The following is a 22,686-nucleotide window of genomic DNA, read 5'->3' as shown; positions in this document are numbered from 1 at the left end:
ATAACTGAAAATCAGGTTCTACTGACAAACCTGAAGGTGTGGTTGATCAGTCTGTGACAGCTTTGGGCAGTGAGTCATTAATTGTATGCTGAACCCTAACTAATGGTTAGAATTTTGTCCTGAAAGAAGTTTATAAAGTCTTTACTGCTCAAAGTTAAAGGAATGTGAGGTTGGACAGGGTTAGCCTGGCTATAGTGCTGAAGAGAAATCTAGGGTTGTTCTTGTTTTCTTCTATTAAGTACGAATAGTAAGTAGTTCGTGTTTTGCAGCGGCTCCAGGTTGTTCGAAATACTTCTGATTGCGTTAAATGGCATCTGCGCTCCAGTTTTTGGGCTGATTTCTTTAATGTTGGCAATTGTTCATTCTACCATGGAGCTAAAGTCGTCTGAGTTGTTGCTTTAATCTTCAGAGGATTAACAGAATCAAGTGTGGAGCAAAGTGAGGCTGCTGCTCCATCAACCTGAGTGGGACTAATGCCAATGCTATGACAACTGTTTTCCACTGAATCCAGAGATGGAACTGAAGTAAATAATGGTGGGATTATGTCTTTGAATTTGGCTATAGATGTCTCCTGCAATACATTTTTTTTCACAGATGCTGTTGAGCCATTTAGTGTAAATTCAATTTATATCCGACAACAGAGGATTGTGGAGGAAAAGTGTTAATTGTTCAATGTCAATACCATAAGTGAGGACAAGATCAAGGGTGTCATTAAGATAATGAGTGGGTTCTTTCACGTTCTGCGAAAATCCAATGGTGTCCAGTAATGAGCTAAATATAATGTCGAAGCTGTCATTGTCAACATGAACGTTAAGTCACTCATTATAATGACTTTATCAGGGCTTAGTACTAAATTGGAGAGAACGTCTGAGAATTCAGATAAAACATTCGGAGTATGGGCCTGGAGGACGGTACACTACGACAAATAGAACTGGCCACTGCTTTTTCCAGTGGGAGTGCATCAAGTTCAGTGGGAGACTTTTAAAGGATTTCTGGTTTAATTTTGGTTTTGGGAATAATAAGAAGACGAGAGTTTTGGATAGATGCTACTCCTTCTCCCCGTCCAGTTTCTCGGGCGATGTGATGATTCACTTTGTGTGGTGGGAGTTGCTTCATTTAGGCTGAGATATTCTTCTCCCTTTACCAAGTTTCAGCGACAAATCAAAGCCGTTGTCAGTTATCAATTCTCTCACAAGCAAAGATTTGGACGAGAGCGATCGAATATTTAAAAATCCACACTTGATTGGTGTCGGCTTTTGTTCAGCTACAGAGAAAGTTTTGATTTTTATTAAAATTTTTAGTATTGTAGCCTGGATTTTGTTTAGTCTTAAAACAAATATTCGGGGAACAGACACACACATTGTGTGTGTGTGTGTGTGTGTGTGTGTGCGTGTGTGTATGTGTTTCACTGCTGGCCTGGCCAGGATGCAAGCCTGAATTACATAGAACAATGCAGAAGAGGTCAATTGAACTAAATCTTCAGGTATTTTCTCTACTCGTGCTTTATCTTTAACATCTGAATGATCCAGTTGTTGGAGGTTTCTCCTTTTTGATTCTTCTTTCTTTCCCCTGGCCACTCCGAATCGATGCTGTTATTGTGAAGGGCCGCACCGGAAGCGGGCTGCTCGCTGCTCCGTGTCGCCCCCCCGCGCTGAGATGGCTGTTGAGTCTCGGTGGTTCCTGTGAAGTCAGAACGGTTTCTATGGACGTACCGCAGGAGGCAACGAGCCCTTCGCAGTCCGCTTCGTTTGATAAAAACTAAAATCAACGGTAAGACAGAACAGACTCTGCTCTGTTAGCTTAACCATTCAGCTCACAGGAGGAAACAAACAAACAAGCAAAAGAAAAAAAAAAAAAACAACGATCCCACTCATTGAGCGTTCGTTTTGTTGGTTGCGTTCTCCCGCCGAGGGGGAGGGGCGGGGAGGCTGAAGCAGACAGCCGGAGACCGAACCCAGTCTGCTGCCGCTGTCGTTCTGTCTGGGCCTCTGCAGAGTTTTCCGCAGAAATGCCCGGCGCCTCCCCGGGCTGTGAGCTCCTGCACGGCTCTGTCCGCCCCTCTGCCCCCCGGTCCGGCCCGTCAGCTGCACTCAGCAAACAGGAGAGAATAAATGCGAGCAACATGGCTGACGCTGGCCCTGCAAAACCTGCTCACTCTTATTGTTGTTGTTGTTGTCAGAGCAGATGATGTCTGCATGTGTGCTTTTCTCTTGTTTCGCCTGTCGACAGGCAGGCCGCTGCTTTCTGAGACTGGCGGGGAGTGATGGAGAGACGTGGGGGAGGCGGTGGGTGGGGGTGGGGGGTCAGCTGTCACAGTGGAGGAAAAGGCAGAGAAAAGCTGTTTTCAGCTGTGGGGAGGGGGAGCTGCTTTGGCACAGTCTTTCAAGGATGCATTTGCTGCATTGTGTCATTTTAACGCAGCAAGCAAAGTGAAAGAAGCCTCTTGTTGTTTTGAGGAGCAGAGAAACTGCTCTGGATGCTCCTTTTACAACAATCCTTTGTTAACTTGTTACCAAATAATCCAGGCGAAGGTCATCGTCAGTCTGGATCCTGCAGGTCTGCTGACATCCACCTGCTGATGCTTACACTCCTTCCCGACAAAGAACGAGCAGATTAGAGAGCTGGAGTGCTGATGACGTTCCCCCCTAATTTTCAACCCCGAAAACGGAGCATTTCACAACATCTGCAGCACATCTGTCTTCCCACACTGTGACAGCGACAGCCCGCAAGCCCGCGATCTTCTTCTGAAGCCCGGCTCAGTCGCAGCGGAATCACAATCGGTGACACGAGCCCACGGGTCGTCTTGCCGGCAGCTCAATCGGTCTGCACCAAACCTTCCTCGCCGATTGAAACGGGAGCATCGTGCCAGCCGATGAAAAGACGAGTAGCAGACACTGTCGGGGAGCGACGTGCGAACATCTCAAGTCTGGTGTTGTGCACGACGCGGCCGGGAATGTAGTCGCACCCAAGAATTCAGATTTGTAACGGTCTTGCCGAGGACACAGTCTTGCATCTCTCGTAGCACCTTAAAGCAGTTTCCCAGAGGCTGCCGATCGGTTCACCGGGAAATCTGGGACGGTTCAGAGAGACTCAGGATGTCTCCTGTGAACGTCTCGGGGCTCGACTCGTGCAGACTCGTGACTGTAGCTACAAACGGAGGATCCTCTTTATTTGGAGCGGTTCTGTAGTAGATTTACCTCTTCATTCAAGATCATTCATCTTGTACACCGCCTCCTTTTTATAATGGCAAAGCAGCCCCAGATCATGATGATCCCTCCTCCATGCATCCCCGTGGGGATTATGGCTGAGTGATGATGGAGATGAACAATGATTAAAAAAAATAAGACACATTTAAAACAGTATCATAGCAGATAAAATGTGCAGTACAAGGACTAAACTGACTTATTTAAAAAAAAAAAAAAAAAAAAAAAAGATGGTACGAGAATATGATAAAAACGGTCGAGCAAAACAATGCAGATTACTCGAAATGAAATTAATCACAAAAATGCTCTAAGCTGCATTAAATAATCACAGTTAAAGGAAGTTCATGTAATACAATATAAATAAGTGAAAGATTAATTGGCGGTAGTGAACAGAGGATATGACGCATATGTGCTTTGTAATTTCTTATAAAAGTGATCTTCCTCCCAACTCGTACAAACCGTCTGTGATTGGACGGTTGTTCCACCCAATCGTGTACGTCTCCACCAGCAGCGTTTCAATAGCGGTTTGTAGATTTTCATTGACATCGATCCGCCTTCAACTCAGCGCGTCTTAGTCTGAAAATGACTGGACTGAAAAAGCAACTTCCTGTCTGGCTCCGTCCTCACTAACTATAGTTCTGTGTTCTTTGGGCCTGGAGACCCGCCTGCGGCGAGCTTAGCAGTTAGCCTCCAGTCTTTGTTGGTCCACATTTCATTTCTTCATCTTCCAGCGTTACGATACTCGCCAACCTCGCCAGCAGCGCGCGCTATCGCCATGACTTTGTGAAATGTTGTGCAGGCGTAGCCGGGATGGTTTTTTTTGTTGCAGCATTTGCACCGTCGCTATCTGCATTTAGCCGTAGTTTCAGTCATCCGTGAAACATTGCTCGACTTCTCTGGACTTGATTGGAAGAAAAGCATTGCTGGACCTCTGAACAGATGTTACCGTGGTCACGCGAGTCCTGCTCTCACCTTCAGAGTAGAGCATCTGCATTATGTGCGGCAGGAAAGAAAGACCTGACGGAGACGATGGTAAACCCCTGGAGATAACCGGCTCTCCTCCTCCCTGAACGTGACGGAGGACGACTCCTCCTTCGGGAAGGTTTGAGGATCTTCTTGTGTCAAAGTGGGAAGTGACGGGCCTGTGCGGAAAAGCCTGACCGGGATGTAGAGGAAAGTACGTTTGTTTGAATTCAATGCCAAAGTATTGCGTTACAAAGCCTCAGCTTTTATTTTACTCACTGACTCATGACATGGAGGCCAGTTTGGGCAACGCTGTGACTTGATGGAATCCAGATGTTTTGGGTCGGGACGGAGAAAAAGCTTCAATGTTTGGTACGTTTTCTTTTTCCGGCGGGGGGGGGGGGGGTCATAAATCTGCTCACAGTTACATTGTGGGGATTTTCCCCCCATGAAGGGACAGAAATGTGTCCTCGTGAGGTAAGTTATTCAGTTTGAAGGTCAAAGCTGCGTTGAAAGTGGTAATATATATAATATCATTGGTTTTAGGTGATCGGTTCATGTTCAGCACGTTTAGTACGTTCCAACAGTTTGAAGATCTGCTCCTCCACCAGTTGACCCCAGAAGTATTACCGTATTTTCCGGACTATAAGTCACACTTTATTTTTCATGGTTTGACTGGTCCTGTGACTAGTCAGGAGCGACTGATATATCAAAGTATATAATACAGCTGCTACTATGGCTGTCCTGTTCTGTCCGGGACGCACAGCTTTAATCTCTTTTCCACCGAGATGCTAAAGTATGAAATCAGGACGAAGTGTTGCAGAGAAAGAGCAGAAAGTGAATCGAGTGACGACTGGTCAGGAGAAATCAACCTTCACTGTGGAGCTGGCAGGTTGTGGAGACGAACCAAACCTGCCACCGATGGTCATTTTACACTGAAAACCATGAGACTGAATAACTTGTCTTTCCAGATTAAATGTCTGTTCTTGGTCCAGGATTTTGTGAAATAAGTTTCCAAATTAATGCGACTTATAGTCCAGTGTGACTTTTCTGTGTGTTTTTCCTCTTCGTGACGCGTTTTTTGATTGTTGAGACATAAACACCGGCGTGACTTATAGTCCAGAAAATATGGTAGTAGTTTCTTGTTTTACTCGTATGAGGTGCTGCTTAACTGTAACACAGTTGTTACTAGTCGGAGCTAAAGAGCCGTCTGAACGTAGACAGCGATTTTAAAACCCCGTTTCAGAAATTAAGAGATGTCGTTTTGCTCAATGAGCACAATTTGTGGGGGGTGGGGGTGGCACATATTCACTCGACCTGCACCACCCACATGAAGCAACTTTAACCTGCAACAACCACATGACAGAAACTTTAACCTGCACCACCCACATGAAGCAACTTTAACCTGCAACAACCACATGAAGCAAATTTAACCTGCAACACCCACATGAAGCAACTTTGAACTGCACCACCCTCATGAAGCAACTTAAACCTGCACCACACACTTGAAGCAAATTTAACCTGCAACACCCACATGAAGCAACTTTGAACTGCACCACCCTCATGAAGCAACTTAAACCTGCACCACACACTTGAAGCAACTTTAAACTGCAACAAGAACATGATGGCAACTTAAACCTGCACCACCCACTTGAAGCAACTTTAACCCGGACCACCCACCTGAAGCAACTTAAACCTGCACCACCCACTTGAAGCAAATTTAACCTGCAACACCCACATGAAGCAACTTTGAACTGCACCACCCTCATGAAGCAACTTAAACCTGCACCACACACTTGAAGCAACTTTAAACTGCAACAAGAACATGATGGCAACTTAAACCTGCACCACCCACTTGAAGCAACTTTAACCCGGACCACCCACCTGAAGCAACTTAAACCTGCACCACCCACTTGAAGCAACTTTAACCCGGACCACCCACCTGAAGCAACTTTAACCCGGACCACCCACCTGAAGCAACTTAAACCTGCACCACCCACTTGAAGCAACTTTAACCCGGACCACCCACCTGAAGCAACTTTAACCTGCACCACCCACCTGAAGCAACTTTAACCCGGACCACCCACCTGAAGCAACTTTAACCTGCACCACCCACCTGAAGCAACTCTAATCTGCACCACCCACGTGAAGCCAACACTCAGGCTAGTTTGACACGTTAAAGCTCTGAGACGATCACGCAACTCAAGACAATTAATGCACACGATCTGCTTCTACTTAACTTTTTGATGTTTTATAGACTTCAGGAAATAATTGGAATATTATTAACCTCAAGCTAAGATGCTAAATGCTAACCTAGCGAGAATTGCCCGGAGCAAAGAGCCTCGTACTTCAACAACATCCAATATCTGAGATTGTGAATTAAGGTTCCAAATAGCTCTGATTACACTCAGTACAGTCTAAGAACAATGTTTAAAATCCTTGACTATACATAGTGACTTTTTTTAAATTTTAAGTAGTTGTGTTTCTGGACTGGTTGACTCTTTTTAATACAATTTTTTGTGTAATTGACTTAGGACTGAGTTGCCAGTTGCCTGTATTGAGAGCTGTTTTCACTTTTGAAATGAGCAGTATCGAAATTAGGATTAAATTGATAACAGAAATCTGATTGGTGCATTAGGTCCCTTTTTATTGAAGTTTACACAGTGCACCCCGTTGACTGGGTGTCGTCGTTGCCCAGGGCAACAGGAACTTTGCCTCCAGCTGCAGTCAAACGCTGTAAAATGTCTCATGTTTCTGGTGGTTGGTTTCCTCTGCAGCTGAGCAGGAATGTGTTTGAAGTCGGAAACGCAGCTCAGCTGATGAAACCGTTTCACCCTGCGGAGTGCAGCGGGAGGTTCAGGAAACCATCAACTCGCTGCAAACTGGTTGCTTCAGTCTTGTTTGCTTGGCCTCTTGAGGTGATGATCAGCAACGTTAAAAATACGCAAAATACACGTGAACAACCTTTGAAACTTTCCAGTCGATGGTAAATTGTCTCGTTTAGACGAAACGGCGTGATGATGCAGGATGTCAGCTGACCTTCCTGTGGGCTGTTTATGAGGAGAACGCTGGGGAGACGTGTGTCTTGATGTGGAGGTAAAACGTTTTGAACCAAATATGACACAAACATCTCTAATAATTAATGTCCTACTTGAACAGAGACATTAAACATTCATGCTTCTGTTGGAAACAGGAAGTAAACCCAAAGGTTTACCAATAAGAAGTAATTAGTATGAAGAAGTTGAGCCTTCTTTCAGCCAACGTGACCTCAACAAGCTCTTCTAGAAGCTGCTGATCAGACCTGCAGCCTCTCCAGGAGGAACCTTCCAGATCTGACAGATTGTCAGGACTGGTGCTTTGACCGACACTGAGCTCGTTCAAGTCTGGTTCTGACTCCAGAAAGTAGATTCTCCTTCTTCACAGCCTTTCTGGTTTGTTTACTTCTTTGTCTGGCTCGTTAACTTGGCGCTCGCTTCGGCTGGCGCACACACGTCTCGACGTCGTCCTGTGGAACACTGATAACGGCAGCCCCAAATCATGATGCTACCTCCACCCTACTCTCACTGTGGGATGGTGTTCTCGTGTTACTGTGCAGTTCCCCCCTCACCTGAGCCGTCGGCCGTCGTCTCGGGTTTAGTTTTCACCTGGCCGATCGTCGCTGAATGCTCTCCGCCGTGGACACTTTGTGTCATTGTGGATTCGGCAGTACTCGGAAGTATTTGAGATTACTTTGTGACTCTTTCCAATCTGGTTCATGATGGGACATCTTCACATATCTTTTCGTGAGGTCCGGCTCACAGCAGCCGAGTTGGAGGAGTACTGTATGTTTTGAGTCATTTAGAACAGTTTTCTCCGTCAGGCTTGACTCCAGGTCAGATTTGTCACCGAGGCCTTGTGGAGTTTTTTCTCTCCATCGACTGAAGTTGACTCCAGATAAATAATACACCGCTGACCCGTCTTACAGGCTCTACTAATCAATAATTGAAGTCTCGTGTTCTGGCTCTGTGCCCTCGGTCAGCCGGTGGCAACAAGTCACTCGCAGTTTGTCAAGTTTGGGGTAGAAGGCAGGATGTTTTCAGGCGGGTGTTTGGGCCGGACTTATTGGTGAAAAAGGTTTGAGCACTTGTAAAAATGCAATTTGTAGTTGTATACGATGAACTTGGAGTTTTGTACTGTGTGTTGTGTACCTGTAGAATTGTTTTTCTCTAAAAAATACAACACCACATTCACACATTCTTAATTACAGGAGTACAAATCCTTTTTTACAAGTCACAGATTAAAGAACTGTGACTTTAGCGTTTTGAAAAGAAAATTTGAGAGTCTCTGTACGACCAGCTGATGAGGAAGAAAAGCAATCCTGTATAAGTAAAATAAAGCTGAAAAATATATTGTAACTGTACCGTCATCGCGGCGTTGAAATATTGAAATTTTGTCCAAAAAGAGAGAGAGCACTGTTATTTGGATATACAAATAATAATGATTAAAAAAAAAAAAATCATACTTAAGTATCACAATGTGTTATTATCGTGACATCAGCTGGCACAATATACATCCGTAATGTTTCCATGCACTGCACATTGACAATAACACAATTTTAAAATAACAATGAAATATTGGTGACATTCACCAAAGTTAATTTATTGCGGCTCAAATCACAATACTAGTTAGTTTGATTTCAGCTTTAATGGAAGGTCATATTGACGTCGCATTCCTCCGTAGTTTGCCTTCTTTAAACCAGTATGACTATATAATCTTGTAATATTATATTTTTTTATTGTTTTATGTAACTTTTTTAAAACATGTTTTAGGCACTCGTAATTAAATAATTTATTTTTAGATAAGTCAATAAAAACATTTATTTTTTTAAATTCCATTTTAGTTAAATTTTCTGTTTCTACATTTTCAGAATTTTCTGTGGTTTTCTGGTATTTTATTCAACGACGCCAAATATCCGTTTGTAGCGTTTATCCGGCCACTCAAACGTGGTCGAAGCCGTGTGTCCTTGTTTTAAATGTCATCTTATCAGCTGCTTTGTTTTTGAATGTGTCCATTCAGTGTTTTGAAAGGATTATTGAAAATCTTTAGTCCTGGAATTGGTTGCGATTGATTGATGCTCTATGACACGATTGCATTTTTAACCTACTCTGCAAAATTGATGTCATTAAACAGTCGTGTGTGTGCTGTGTATGTCACTGCAGGCAGTCTGTCGCCCTCTGCTGTTCAGTCCTCAGAAAGCACCCAGAGGCTTTCACACACTGCGAGGGTTCATGCTGTGATTTCTCCCGCAGGTTGGACGCCACTTTGAAGGAAGTGAAGCGGTGAACGTCCCCGGCGTGGTGGAGACTGGGTAACTGCTGCTTAAACATCTGCTATTGCTTTAGTTTGAAGGCTATTTTTCCAGGTTTTTCTGTCCAAGCCTCGTTGTTGGAGTGGACTCCAGAAAGATTTATCATCCAACCTGCATACCAAAACGGCTCACTTTATACAGCTGGATGGTCTCTGCAGCGGCTGATGGAAAGGAAGCATCAGGACTATTTAATGATTCTCAGTCATGCACTGACATGCTGAACACATCCTCACCCCATCACTGTTACTCATGACATTTTCTAAAATATCCATAGTATGAAATATTATTACAGTCTGGATTTATTCCTCTAAAACCATACAACATATATATATATATATATATATATATATATTATTCACTGTTGTTTCTCTCTGCTGTAGGTGCGTGTTGTTAGCTGCGTGGCCGGGCAGCCTGGCTGCCCCCCTGCCTCCAGATGAATGAAGAACACTCCAGGACACAGAGACGCAGCTGATACAGGTCAGAGGTCACGGCCCACGCCGCCGCCACACTTCACCAAGCTGCCGATGGTTTGTCACTTTGTGCCCCGAGATGCTCCAGCGTATGGAAGAAAGATCATTTTGTAGAAGGGCGGCGCATTGAAAGACGAGTAGTCCCCACAGGAGACGTCCCAACCTCAAACCAGCTTCTGCTGTACTGCCGTTTACACTCTGGCACTGCAAATATTTCAACTTCCTGTCATTTCGTCTTCCAGTTTGGACTTTTATCTTGCAAAAAAAAATAACGTTTCTTCTGTTAATTGACCGCAGGGCCCAGAGTGAGTCTGGTTCATACCATGTTGTGTTTTAATGTCCTTCATTGTGGTCGGAGTCGCTGTGACTCATGATAGCATACACCAGGGCCCCTGAGCAAAGACCCTCGCCCCTCCCCCGACTCTCCAGGACACACTTGTAAAAGAGATTATTAATCTCAGTGTGGTTCTACCGGCTAAATAAAGGCTAGATATATAAATCAAACATCAGTTCCACTCCATCCAGAAGGCGTTGATCCAGTTCATCCAGGTCCACCATCAGTCTCTTCTGGGTCTTGCGTCCATTCATCGCTTCAAATAAACAAAAATAACCGTGTGATCTCAAATCAAGGATTCTGTAGCAACATTGCTTGATTTGATCCTGAAAACTGTTACGCGGCAGATTTTCCAAAGAGTTTAGTCATTAGGTCTTATTTAGTGGCACAAACTTCTGCCCTGTGGCCTTCAGGTCATATATTTCTAATAATCACATAATTAATTGCTTTATTTATGTGACTTAACCTCATTTGATTGCACTTTTCTTATATAATATTTAATGTATTTAAAACAACGTTTTATCTTTTATGTTTGATTCAATCTGAATCAGCAGAGCACGTTGAATGGAGACCCGATGTACTACTCAGTTGAATTCCGTTATGTGTACATTGAATTTCTACACAAACCGGGTGATTCTAGCTTTTCTTTGGACGATGATGGTCTGAACGGTGACGGATGCAGCTTCCTGTCAGGAGTGTAAACGGCCCTGATGAGGAGGCGTCTGTGTGCACGTTGTGATGCGTTTGTCTCCTCAGGGCATGCGGGTGTTTCTGCAAATATGATGAAGAAAAAGAATCCGCACAAGTGAGTTGGCCGCGGTCCCTCGTCCCCACGGTGTTCAGGGAACCGGTGCACAAATCTGACTCTTGTTTGATGTCTTCCTAAAGAAAACATAAGAGCAATCTGGGCCCCACCACCAAAGTCCTGTCACCGCCTCGACGCAACATCGTGGGCTGCCGGATTCAACACATCTGGAAGGAGGGTGGAGGAGGACATGTGGTCTGGAAGGGGACGGTGCTGGACCAGGTAACGGGGCTCTAGATCAAACACCGTACACCGCCTCATTGTGCGCTACTGTCGTCCTGAAGAGGTAAAGATCGTCTTGTGTTGCAGGTGCCGGTGAACCCGTCTCTCTATTTGATCAAGTATGACGGATTCGACTGCGTCTACGGTCTGGAGCTCCATAAAGACGAGCGGGTTCAGGGCCTGGAGGTTCTCCCTGACAGACTGGGTAGGAATCTGCTTCCCACCGTTGGTCACTAGTTAGTAACCGGACCATGTTAGAACCGCTTCTAACAGAGAAGAAATCAGAGACAGTTAGAGGAATTGGTGTTGCGACATTTGCCAACGTGCAGCCAGGAGACATTGAAGCGTAGAGACGACCTGATAACGTTTGGTCGTCTGTCAAAAAACCACATGAATGAATATCGTTCATCTACAGCAGAGAAGTGACATGATCAACTCTGCTACGTGTTGTGTTCGTTCCCTTCAATTTTCAAAACGGAGTCTCCACCAGACCTCCACCTGACCTCCACCAGACCTCCACCAGACCTCCACCAGACCTCCACCAGCCTCCACCTGACCTCCACCAGTCCTCCACCAGTCCTCCACCAGACCTCCACCTGACCTCCACCAGACCTCCACCTGACCTCCACCAGTCTCCACCTGACCTCCACCAGTCCTCCACCAGACCTCCACCTGACCTCCACCTGACCTCCACCAGTCTCCACCTGACCTCCACCTGACCTCCACCTGACCTCCACCAGTCCTCCACCAGACCTCCACCAGTCTCCACCAGACCTCCACCATTCTCCACCAGACCTCCCAACAGACCTCCACCAGTCTCCACCAGACCTCCACTGGACCTCCACAAGACCTCTACCAGTCCTCCACCATTCTCCACCAGACCTCCACTGGACTCTGTCAGACCTCCACGAGACCTCCACCTGACCTCTACAATTCTCCACCAGTCTCCACCAGACGTCCAGCAGACTTCCACCAGTCTCCATCAGACCTCCACCAGTCTCCACCAGTCTCCACCTGACCTCCACAATTCTCCACCAGTCTTCACCAGACTTCCACCAGACCTCCACCACACCTCTACCGGACTCCACCAGACATCTAAAGGTGTGCTGTGGTATCTGGTACCAAGATGTTACCAGTAGATCCTTTCAGTCTTGGAATTTATTGTTTGGATTTATGGCCTCCTCTGGCGGCCATTACAGTCTCAGGAATGCTGCAGCCCACCTAGAAATCCAAACATCTTTCGAGGTCCACCACATCTCAAGCTCAGTCTAATCCTTAGATTTTTTTATTTTTCTGAGTCTTACACACCGTCTTCGAAAGCGAAGCGTGGATTTGCTGCATAATATGTCCGAGCCGGTCCAGTGAGGTGAATGTAGTAGTGGCCCCTGACGGGGGTCATAATGTTACGGCTGACCGATGTTTCAGCGGACTTGTTTTTTTCCTCAAACAGCTAAATCCCGCCTGACAGACGTCAACCTGGCCGATACCATGATCGGCAAAGCAGTGGAGCACATGTTTGAGACGGAGGAGGGTCCGAAGGAGGAGTGGAGGGGGATGGTTCTGGCCCGGGCCCCCATCATGACCACCTGGTTCTACATCACCTACGAGAAAGACCCGGTCCTCTACATGTACCAGCTGCTGGACGACTACAAAGAAGGGGACCTCCGTATCATGCCCGACTCCAGTGAGTCAACTTACCTCACTTCGTTTTCACTTCAATGCTTTTTTTGTGGGGTTTTGTATTTTCTTTTTACTCCATAAGGCCGGAGGGTTAAACTACTTTTCACTGAGGGCCACTTCAGCATAACGGCTGCCCTCAAAGGGCCACATGCAACTGTAAGACAGTATGAATGTAACTAAATGTAACCAGATCTAGTGTAAAATACATGTAACCACTCCTCAATTTTAAATAACTGACTTTATTACTTATTCATATTACAAATATTACATATGCATTTGCATAGATATAAGAAAATATACTTTACTAGTTGCTCTGTTAAGTCTAACTTAGGCAGACTTACCTCCGTGCTTGGTGTCAAAACTTTGGGGGGTGTTGGAGCGCCGTCGTTTGGAACACGAGTCGGCGCAGGGAACGTCGTTTTCTGGATATGCACAAGTGCAGAACTACTTCCGTATCAACGGAGGCAGGAGTAATTACCGTATTTTATGGAATGTTTGAACCTGCGTTCACATGTTCCCAATAGACGCGCACCCCAAGGCTGGCGCTCGTGCACTGCGCGTCTATTGGAAACAATACGGTAATTATTTTAAGACAATCTGGGCCCGGTTTGTTCAAAACTGGGTTATTTTAACCACTGGTTAAGCCCTAACCGCCGGTTTAATTCTTAACCCGCACTCTGCTAAGCAACCGTTAAATAGGCGTTGTTCAAAACATGGTTAGTCATCCAGTTAGTTAACGTCGGCGTCAAAGTTAACAGTGAGGTTAACAACACTGGTTAGCGTCCCTGATGCCGCTCCGCCCAAGGCTCCGCCCAAGGCTCCGCCCAAGGCTCCGCCCACTTTCAAATCTCCGTGCTTCCGCGTTTTGTGTTGAGCGTTACCGGTCACTGAAAAATACATTGTGGTGGACGACAGCGCAGTGTTTTTATCTCGTCTGTAAAACGACCATAAAACATGACAAACAACGCTGCTGCCAGGATATTAAAGTGGGACATGAAAACTGAGCTGGATGATCAGACGATTCCTCATGTTGTCGATCAGCGTGTGTTTACATAGGTTGCTATTGGAAACGGCTGTAGAGCTGCGTTCTATCATTCTACACCTCCATTCCTCCATGATGAAGCATTTGATTCAGACACGTCCAGAAATAAAGTGAAAGGAGCAGAAAGTCACGATGTAATGCCCAAATGTTAAAAAATAATCCCTAAGCTCATTTATTTATGGTAAAGAGGTGAGACGTGATCCGGAGCTGCTGAGATTTAGATCCTCTCTTTCTGGATCAAGGTGAATTTAACACGTCTGGATTTCACATGTTTTAGTTAGAAAACACTAATATCTAATGTGGTCCACAACATTTAATCTCAAAGCTCCAGAACAGCAAATATGAAGTGATGGAAGCGTCATTGATAAAAAAATATAATACGAGTGAACGAGATAGGAACTCAGTGTCTCGAGTTATTAGTTTGAGATTACTAATTATTATCTAATTTCCATGCGTTATATATATATATATATATATCAGTGGAAGCCACACTCCCACGCCAGAACAGGGCCAAAAGTTTGAACCTGAAAAAATACGATCTTAAAGTCAAAGAAAGTTTGAAACTTGAAAACAGGATTTGAATGTGAAAAAAATAAGATCCTGAAAACATTAAACCTGCAACTGAAAAAACAACACCTACATTTAAAAAATATATATTCAAGAGTAAAAAATGAAAATAAAGGATTTTATCAAAAGGATTCCAGAGCTGAACCAAAATTATATGTAAAGTGAAAAAACTTTTTAACTTTTATAGTGTTTTTATTTTTTCAAAATTGAAGATCAAACCTTGAACATTCCGTTTCCAAATATTTTTTGTCAAATGAACAAACCTTTTGATCTGGATCCAGCTGGTCAAGTCTGTTCTACACGGGCTGATAAACGAAATCCAGCCGTTCCAACGTTTATCAAACGTTTGTTTTGAGTCTCGGAGCAAAATGTTAGTTTCTCCAGAACAAAACCAGTCTTCTATGGACGGCGATTCCTGCCATAACCTTCTTTGTAAAGGTAATGCTGCAAACCAATACATTTCTAAATAGTATTTCTTGGGGACTCTTACCAAAGTACAAGGCTCTGAGTTATTGCTGTTTATTCAGAGGAAAGGGAAGAAGGTTAGTTTGACCCTACGCATGATGTGTTGTTGCTTTAGTGAACTTCCTGATAGCCTCAGGTCAACTTAACGTACCTAATCCTCATGTAAGATACATGAGGCGAGTGTTTTGTCCAATGGAGAGAGAGCTGTAGATCCTGGTTCCTGTCATGGTTCTGCTGGGAGGTTCCCACAGTGGGAAGGTGACCACGATGCGGTCAACCACGACCCTACGAGATGAACCGAGTCGTCGTTACTCGATCAGCACGACGACTCTGAACGTCGAAGTGACTCGTCACTCGTTAAGTGACTTGTTTATGGCAGCGTTTGCTGAAAGGCTGAGTCCAATTCTGGAAATGTCGTTCTGGAAAAGGTTTCGGCTGAAATAGTTTGGGGGAGAAACTCTTGTCACTTGATGAAATGTGACCTTTCGATGGTTTGCCTACTTGAAGTTGTGTTTTCTGTCCAATAACGGTGATATGTAGTTGATCCTGCGTAGAAAAGTCCCTTTTTCATGTCATAAGATCAAGAAGTTGTGAGCCGCAGGCGATGCTAACGTGTGTCTCCTGCAGACGACAGCGTCCCGGCGGAGCGCGAACCCGGCGAGGTGGTGGACAGCCTGGTGGGCAAGCAGGTGGAGTACGCCAAGGAGGACGGCGGCAAGCGGACGGGCATGGTCATCCACCAGGTGGAGGCCAAACCGTCCGTCTACTTCATCAAGTTCGACGACGACTTCCTCATCTACGTCTACGACCTGGTGAAAACGTCCTAAGACTCTGCGGAGGCCCCGAGCTCCGCCCACCGCCCCGTGAAACATCTGAAGCATTTACCCAGCACTCGTTCCTCCAAACCATCACAGACTGAACTGGCTTTTCACAGCTTCAAGAGAGAAAGAGAACCCCGTCCCCCCTTCCCCTTGAGAATCCGCTTGATTTATTTGATTTGTTCTTCGGAGGAAAATGTCTTTTAAATCCTAAAATAGCAGGAAAACTCCCGCGTTCCCTTTTTACAGGTCCCGGGAAACCCTTCCAGCTTTCTGAATCAAGGAAGAGATTTTGAAAAGCTTCTGTCGTCAGAACAAAAAAAGGCTTTAGGATCCAGTTTTCTAAACAAGTGGATACGCGAGATCCTGCTTATTGATCGATGAATTGATTCATGCGAGACGACTGTGCTGCGCTTGGGAAAACTGAGGAACCGCGTCCGCCAATAGTTCTCGTCCTCGTTGCCGTCGTCCAGAGGAGGCGAGTGCAGCGAAGTGGAACTGGAGCTCCGGCGTACCCGAGCCCTTCATCCCACACAGCGATCATGGAAAATCAGTATTACATCATAATAAGTAAAATATTACTTTAAAATTAAGATATTAGACGGTAAAAATTTGATTGACGTTGTCAGCTTACTAAATGATGTTTTAATGTTTCAGTAGAAGAAGAAATGTCACAGTATCCACTGAAACGCAGCACTTTTCAAATGTTTCAGGACAATTTTGGCCTAATAAAAGGTCGTGACTTGGGAGTTCTGGGTTGGCAGTCCGAAGACCTGCTGGATTTGTACTCCACCCGTGTCCGTTTGGACTTGAAACCTTGAAGACTCGTTCAGGAAGTCGCTCCCCGTCTATTTCACGCCCCTCTGTTGGAATGGAAGTGAGCTGAAGTGAGATTTCACTTCCCGTTTGTTGTACAGAGCAAAAGGACTTTTTCCCATCACCACCGTGCGCTATTTGCACCTCCAGCATCCCCGTGAAGGTGGAGGAATCCCCATCCACACATCCACAGTTAAAAACTGATTTTAAAAAAGAAAGAAAAAAGAGGAATGATTTTTTTTTTTTTTTCTTCTCTCTGCGCTTTTGCTTTTATCATTGCCAAAAACGTTTTCCTGTTGTGAAAGTTGTTTGACGTTAAATATGATCGGACGGCTGCTTCTTGTGATTTCACCGTCGCCTTTTGGGTTCGGCTGTTGTTCGTCTTTTCTACGTCGCCGTTGAAGGCGGAGCCCCGGGGGAGGGGGGGGGAGACTCCGTGTTGAACACAAGAGTCACGGACAAACGCCAGATCTGTGCTTTGTTGGATCCTGAGCAGAAACACTCCCCGCTCCGGTTCCACCTGTTGCTTGTTGAAATTAGAACTGGAACACACACACAAAAAAAAAAGAAAAAGAAAAGTCCGTTTGTTTTTACGCGCGAGCCAAAAGATGAACCGACTCGTCGGGAAAGAAACTTTTCTTTGTCCGGGACTTTGGAAGAAAGGTGGAGCGTTGGGTTCTGAGGCAGGTATGCAATAAAAAAAAAAGAAAAAAAAAAAAGGACACAGTCGCTTGTGTTTGGTAAATGAAGAGATTAACAACCAGTCGAGGTTAAAAAAAATAAATAAATAAAAAAGTTCCTTTTTCACTAATGTAACTTTTGTTTGGATCTACTTCAGACTGGAGGCTTTTCATAAACCTCTGTTCTGGTTTGAACTTTTTTTTGGGGGGGGGAAGTGAGTGTTTTTGTCATCCAGCTCAAAGTCTTTAAAAGACTCGGTGAAAAGGGATTGTCCAAGACGAGACCTCTGCTGAATGACAAATTCAATGGGATTATGAAGAGCCTGGTTGCAGAACAGTTTAGCGTGTGTGTGTGGAGCCTCCAGTCTGTAAGTCCTGTGATGTAGTTAGTTCTTGAGGCGGGTTAAATCTCATTGTTTACTGCTCTAAAAGACAGAAAAGAAAAAAAAACAAAAAAAAAAAAGAGTCTGCATTGTGTATCTGTTTTGTTTTTCCATTACGAAGCAGAACGATTGTGATCATCTCTCCTGGTCGAGGCTGCAGCTTCACTTTGCTGTTCTGTTGATGCCAGATTATTGTTGTTGTTGTTGGAATGACCTGGGCCTTCTATCATCCTTCTGCCTTCAACTTGTTTTTGTATGTTGGAAAATGTATGTTAATTTTTATCGTCATTGGAAAAAACCGACACGGCGTGCTGCGTCTTCTTTCTCACCCCGGTCTGCTCGTCACTTCAGGACATTGGTCAAATCCACTCGCTCGGTTAATGACGGGGACATCTGTGGCCCGTTTAAAAAAACTAAACAAAACTGAAATCTTACATCCCTCATTAAGGAACATTTGTGGTTTTAAATTTGTCTTGAAATGTGCCTGCATGTGGGATTAAACCCTGTACAGCAGCTTTACTCAGGACATGCAAATGATTCCTCCTCCTACCAGAGGTTCTAGATTGTGAGCGAGAACATCAACTGCAAGGACGGACGCCAATTTCATGAAAAGGACTCGAATCAGTGAGTTCACATTGTCCATCTTATTACAAAGTCATCAGTTTGGTGTCGATTCAATACCTGTTTGAAATAAAACACACACACACACACACACACACACACACACACACACACACACTTCAGAAAGAACCTGGAGGACAAAGAAATGCCGACTGAGCAGTAAAAGCAAGTTTCCCTGAAAAATCACAGAACTTGCGTCCGTTGATCGTACATGTGGATGTGACGCTTCATCTCTGCAGCTTTGATGTCAACCCTTTGAACTTTTGCATGTTTCCGACTCGAGGCAAGAAAGGTGATTAGGTTTGTGGATTCAGAGTCGAGAACAAACTTTCATGGACGCGACGTTTCAGTCACCGTTTGCCTTTAATGCCACCAAAGCAGGACAATAAATAGTAAGTAGACGAGCCAGCCGGTTGAAGATGCAGCGCGGGTTCCTGAAGAGGCTCAGCAGAGAACCAGGAGAACGTCCACAAACTTTTCTCAGCAGTGATTTTTGGCTTCTAGTTGCACAGCGAGACGTCAGAAATGTTCTCGTCTATTGTTCTGCTGCTGAAACGAAACAAGCAGATCCGCGCAGGAGAGGCAAAGGAAGGGTTAAAATGAGCGGCCTTACGTTGAGACTCGCTGCCGACCAAAGACTCGGCACTGATCTGGAAACCGACCAAAAAAACCCCCCCAAAGCTCGTGTGTTTTTACCGTTAAGAGAAAAGAACAAAAAATAAGAGACTTTGCACGACGGAGTCGGCGTGACGGGCTTCCATTTCAAAATTAGAAAAATGACGTGACGTAAGAAAAGTACTGGAAAACCTGAAGCTCGCAGTTCTCTCCAAGACCTGATCATTATGAAAATATCTCTCACTATATATATATATATATATATATATATTTATTAACAGGCAGAGCGGGTCCTTCTGTACAGGGTGGTGCCCACACGGGGTGGGGGGGGAGGGGGAGGGGCTGTTGGCACTGAGGTCAAAGCGCTGGGTCCGGCCGTCACTCGTCGATGAAGGTGAGCCGGCCCGGACCCTCGTTCTTCATCCAGCGGCGGTACCTCTTCATCCGAGGGTCCATCGCCATCTTCACCTTCATCTCCTCCTCCTGGTCTTTTCTATACACCTGCAACGACACATCAGCGTCTACGTCACCATGTTCTGGAGCCTCCAGCCTGGATTCGCCGGCACACAGGGAGACCATGCAAACTGCAACACAACTTTTTCTTGGTAAAAATCGCTTTTGGTAAAATAGTCAGACTGATCGGGTGAATAAACCTGGAGTCAGAAGGTGCAATCGTCACATTAATTTGTCTAATAGTGGTAGAAAGCTTTTCACAAAGAAAAAAGTTATTTTTTTGATAGAAAGTGGAGACGTCTGTCCATCCCTCATCTTTTTCCCGTGGATGTGAAATCACATTAAATCACTTAATTCAGACTATCTAGGGTCGCTGACTGTGTATGGACATGTGATTCTACACAGGATTTCCTTGTTTAATAACAACATATTTTCTAAGCACCCCGGGAGCAGCAGTATTGGGACTGTGCAGAGACGCTGCAGCGTCTCTGCACAGTCCTAATACTGCTGACACCTGCATTTTGTTTAATTTAAACCATAAACACAGTCAATGGTTTAAAGGAGAAACGGGACAATGCGGTGACTCTGGAACAAACCTCATAGTTCTCTCTCTTCCAGAGTTGTTTTTCCAGGAAGGATTGTCGGAGGTTGTCCTCCAGGCTGTCAAACTGCGACTGGGACATTTTCATGTTCCTCCTGAAAATGAGAAGAAGAAAAAAAATTAAATAAACCTGCTGCTGTGAGAGAAGGTCACACGGGAAGCCAGGGATTGATCCAGGAGGCGGAGCTTACCGGATGATGTAGAGCTTCTCCTCCTCTCCGTACTCCTCCCTGCAGAGGGTGAAGCGATACACCCAGGACGCGTACCAGGCCACGTAGTTGGTCAGGTAGTAGGGGAACAGGAGGATCTGGCAGACCAGGATGTCGGACAAGTTGGGCTTCTGGTAGCCGCCCTTGATGTCAATCTTGTTTTTGATGATGTCCCGTATCACCTCCTCCTCCTGCTCCCGGATCTCCTCCTTGGAGCGCCGGTTCTTGCCCTTCTCCTTGGTGCGGTTCAGGAGGCCCTGCTCCTTGGCGATCTGCGTGGCCTGGATTCGGTACTTGGGGACCGTCACCAGGTAGCTGATGGCTTCGTTGTAGCTGCTGTGCCAGCTGTAGTACTGGAGAGGGGGCGGACGTAGACCGGAGGACAAAAATTGACTCTAAACATTTATTGTGCTGGGATTGTTTTGTTACAGTCGCATCTGAAATCCTCCTCGTCTCGCCCGAGCTTTCAGCCCTTCGCTCGGCCGGACCCTACCTGGAAGATGGAGATGGCACAGATGGTGACCAGGATGACGACCCTGACGTCCACTTTGGGCGTGAGCTGACGGCGGTAGTAGGCGTAGTAGTGCTGGTAGTACTCCTCAGGGTTGTCCAGCATGTAGTCATAGTCCCGCCGCGTGTCTTCATCCTGCACCCACACACACCCATGTTTAACACACCCTCCGTGTTGACCGAACCTCCTGTCCTCCGGTACATAAAGACTACGTCTCTTCACTTAGTCAATTGGCTGATAATTACAATGTGTTTCGGGTATTTCAGGTTGTGAAGCAGAAGTTTTAGCACACGTGTGACTCAGAACCATCAACTGTCATGAAGCCGGTTGAAATACTGTCAAGTCATCATGTTTTTAGTCACAGACCCACTCAATTTGCTCTCCCTGACAACCTTCGGTCAGATTTCAGGTTTTTAAGAGTCGTCCATCAAAGACTTCAGTCGTCCATCATGACGAAACCACATAAACACTTCAATCACGTGTACACAACTTTACACGCATAAAAAACACCAGGGGCCTCATCTATAAACGCTGCTGACGCACAGAACGGGTCCTGAAAGATGCGTACGCCACGCAAAGTTTGTGATCGAAGAATCGAGAATGTGGTACCAGTACGACAAATCTGGACCTTGTGCACGCACATTTTGCCACAACAACTGAGCTGCAGCGTTCTCGGTGTGTTTCTCTAGTGAAGCAGCAGCAGCACGATGTTCACGTGTCAGACTTTCATCTTCAACTTTAAAATAATATCATTCTCCGGGCCTTCACCTCCTCATGACAGTTTCGCCTAATTGTCCTAACTGTAAAGTATGGTGGAGGGAGCATCATGATCTGGGAGTGCTTTCCCATCAAAGCAGAAAGATTCACTACAGAATTCATCAGAGCATTCCAGGATGAGGTCAGGGTCAGTCTGCAGATTGCCTTTAAACTAAGAAAATCCACTTTTTGGAGTGACCCAGTCAGATATACATGTTGAGAATCTGTCCAATCAGAGCAGATCAGGAAGAAATAAAAAATGGTTCCAAGTTCCTTCTACACATTACTGTTCTGGTCATCTGTCCACAGCTCAGGTTCCTGCTTTTATACACCCGGGTTGCAATTCTTTTCATGACAGGATGAATGCCTGAATAAAGACATGATAGTTTCTGTAGTTTTAAGTTGCACTCGGTGGTTTTGTGACCTGGATGAAGAATCAAGCAGGAAACTGAGACCTGACATCCTCCTTCATATAGCAGCTGCTCAGCTCAGTCACCATATGGTACCTTCTGATATAGAAACTCGAGTTTAGGAGAAAAGCAGCGATATTGTGAGAGAAAACTAGTCTGGAGCAACGCAGATAAATGAGAGGAGGATGAAGTTTGAGGATGAAGAAGAGCAGAGCTGGACTCACAGCAACATTTCACTGATTCTGTCTGATAACCTGAGAAAGTGAGTAAGAAGACTTCAGCGACCTTTAACGTCTCGTAGGCGGTCGCGATGAGCAGGAACTTCTGGTGAGCGAACTCCTGGGAGTCTCCCTCCGAGCCGGGCTCCCCGGGCCTGAAGCGGTCCGGGTGGTACCGGCGAGCCAGCTGCCGGTACGCCCGGGCGATCTCCGCCTTGGAGGCCTCCCGGGTGACACCGAGCACGTCGTAGCACACCTCGGTGCCGCAGTACAGTCCCTCCAGCAGCGCCGCGGCGCCCGGCAGGGAGGCCGCGGCGAGCAGGAGCACCGCGAGGCGCCACCGTGACGCCCCGGGAGCCCCCCTTCGGCCGCCGCCGCCTTTCGCCTCCGCGGCCAACTCCATCGCTTCAGTCCGTCTGCCAGCAACCGACTCCGGAGCAGGTCGGCCGACGCAGACTGATGACGTGTGATGCCACCACCGTGCTGCGTTCAGGGGC

At 45.8% G+C, this 22,686-nt stretch overlaps 2 protein-coding genes across 5 annotated transcripts; one reads left to right on the top strand and one right to left on the bottom strand.

Annotated features, from left to right (window-relative positions):
• The first annotated feature begins 1,648 nt into the window (after positions 1-1,648).
• LOC308117680 (spindlin-Z-like) lies at positions 1,649-17,839 on the top strand. Of its 4 annotated transcripts, XM_080476727.1 has the most exons (9): positions 1,666-1,770; positions 9,455-9,513; positions 9,894-9,990; positions 11,074-11,122; positions 11,206-11,344; positions 11,432-11,549; positions 12,289-12,445; positions 12,795-13,028; positions 15,726-17,839. In XM_080476727.1, exons 6-9 carry the CDS (start codon positions 11,466-11,468, stop codon positions 15,923-15,925), a joined length of 675 nt encoding a protein of 224 aa, XP_080332853.1. In that variant the 5' UTR covers positions 1,666-1,770; positions 9,455-9,513; positions 9,894-9,990; positions 11,074-11,122; positions 11,206-11,344; positions 11,432-11,465; the 3' UTR covers positions 15,926-17,839. The 4 variants fall into 4 exon arrangements, with proteins under 4 accessions (XP_080332850.1, XP_080332853.1, XP_080332852.1 ...); XM_080476724.1 differs by lacking the exon at positions 12,289-12,445 and having other exon boundaries at positions 1,649-1,770; XM_080476726.1 differs by lacking the exons at positions 1,666-1,770; positions 12,289-12,445 and adding an exon at positions 4,310-4,380.
• A 939-nt stretch (positions 17,840-18,778) lies between these two features.
• On the bottom strand, positions 18,779-22,642 carry dnajc25 (DnaJ (Hsp40) homolog, subfamily C, member 25). Its single transcript, XM_080477073.1, has 5 exons — positions 22,257-22,642; positions 20,788-20,940; positions 20,277-20,647; positions 20,081-20,180; positions 18,779-19,532 (listed from the first exon to the last, which is right to left on the bottom strand). The coding sequence occupies exons 1-5, from the start codon at positions 22,590-22,592 to the stop codon at positions 19,410-19,412; spliced, it is 1,083 nt and encodes a 360-aa protein (XP_080333199.1). The 5' UTR covers positions 22,593-22,642; the 3' UTR covers positions 18,779-19,409.
• Between the last annotated feature and the right edge of the window lie 44 nt (positions 22,643-22,686).

The sequence above is a fragment of the Lipophrys pholis genome, assembly GCF_963383615.2.
Source record: "Lipophrys pholis genome assembly, chromosome: 12".
NCBI classification, from domain to species: Eukaryota; Metazoa; Chordata; class Actinopteri; order Blenniiformes; family Blenniidae; genus Lipophrys; species Lipophrys pholis.
This window is presented reverse-complemented; position numbering and strand designations above follow the sequence as displayed.

Excerpts from the sequence above, each read along its gene's own strand:
- LOC308117680 (XM_080476724.1), top strand. The coding sequence starts at position 9,951 with ATGAAGAACACTCCAGGACACAGAGACGCAGCTGATACAG. Across the intron at positions 9,991-11,073 it reads CAGAGACGCAGCTGATACAG|GGCATGCGGGTGTTTCTGCA; the intron begins GTCAGAGGTCAC and ends TTGTCTCCTCAG. Across the intron at positions 11,345-11,431 it reads AGGGGACGGTGCTGGACCAG|GTGCCGGTGAACCCGTCTCT; the intron begins GTAACGGGGCTC and ends CTTGTGTTGCAG.
- dnajc25 (XM_080477073.1), bottom strand. The coding sequence starts at position 22,592 with ATGGAGTTGGCCGCGGAGGCGAAAGGCGGCGGCGGCCGAAGGGGGGCT. Across the intron at positions 20,941-22,256 it reads CCGCCTACGAGACGTTAAAG|GATGAAGACACGCGGCGGGA; the intron begins GTCGCTGAAGTC and ends GTGTGGGTGCAG. Across the intron at positions 20,181-20,276 it reads GAGAAGCTCTACATCATCCG|GAGGAACATGAAAATGTCCC; the intron begins GTAAGCTCCGCC and ends TCTCATTTTCAG.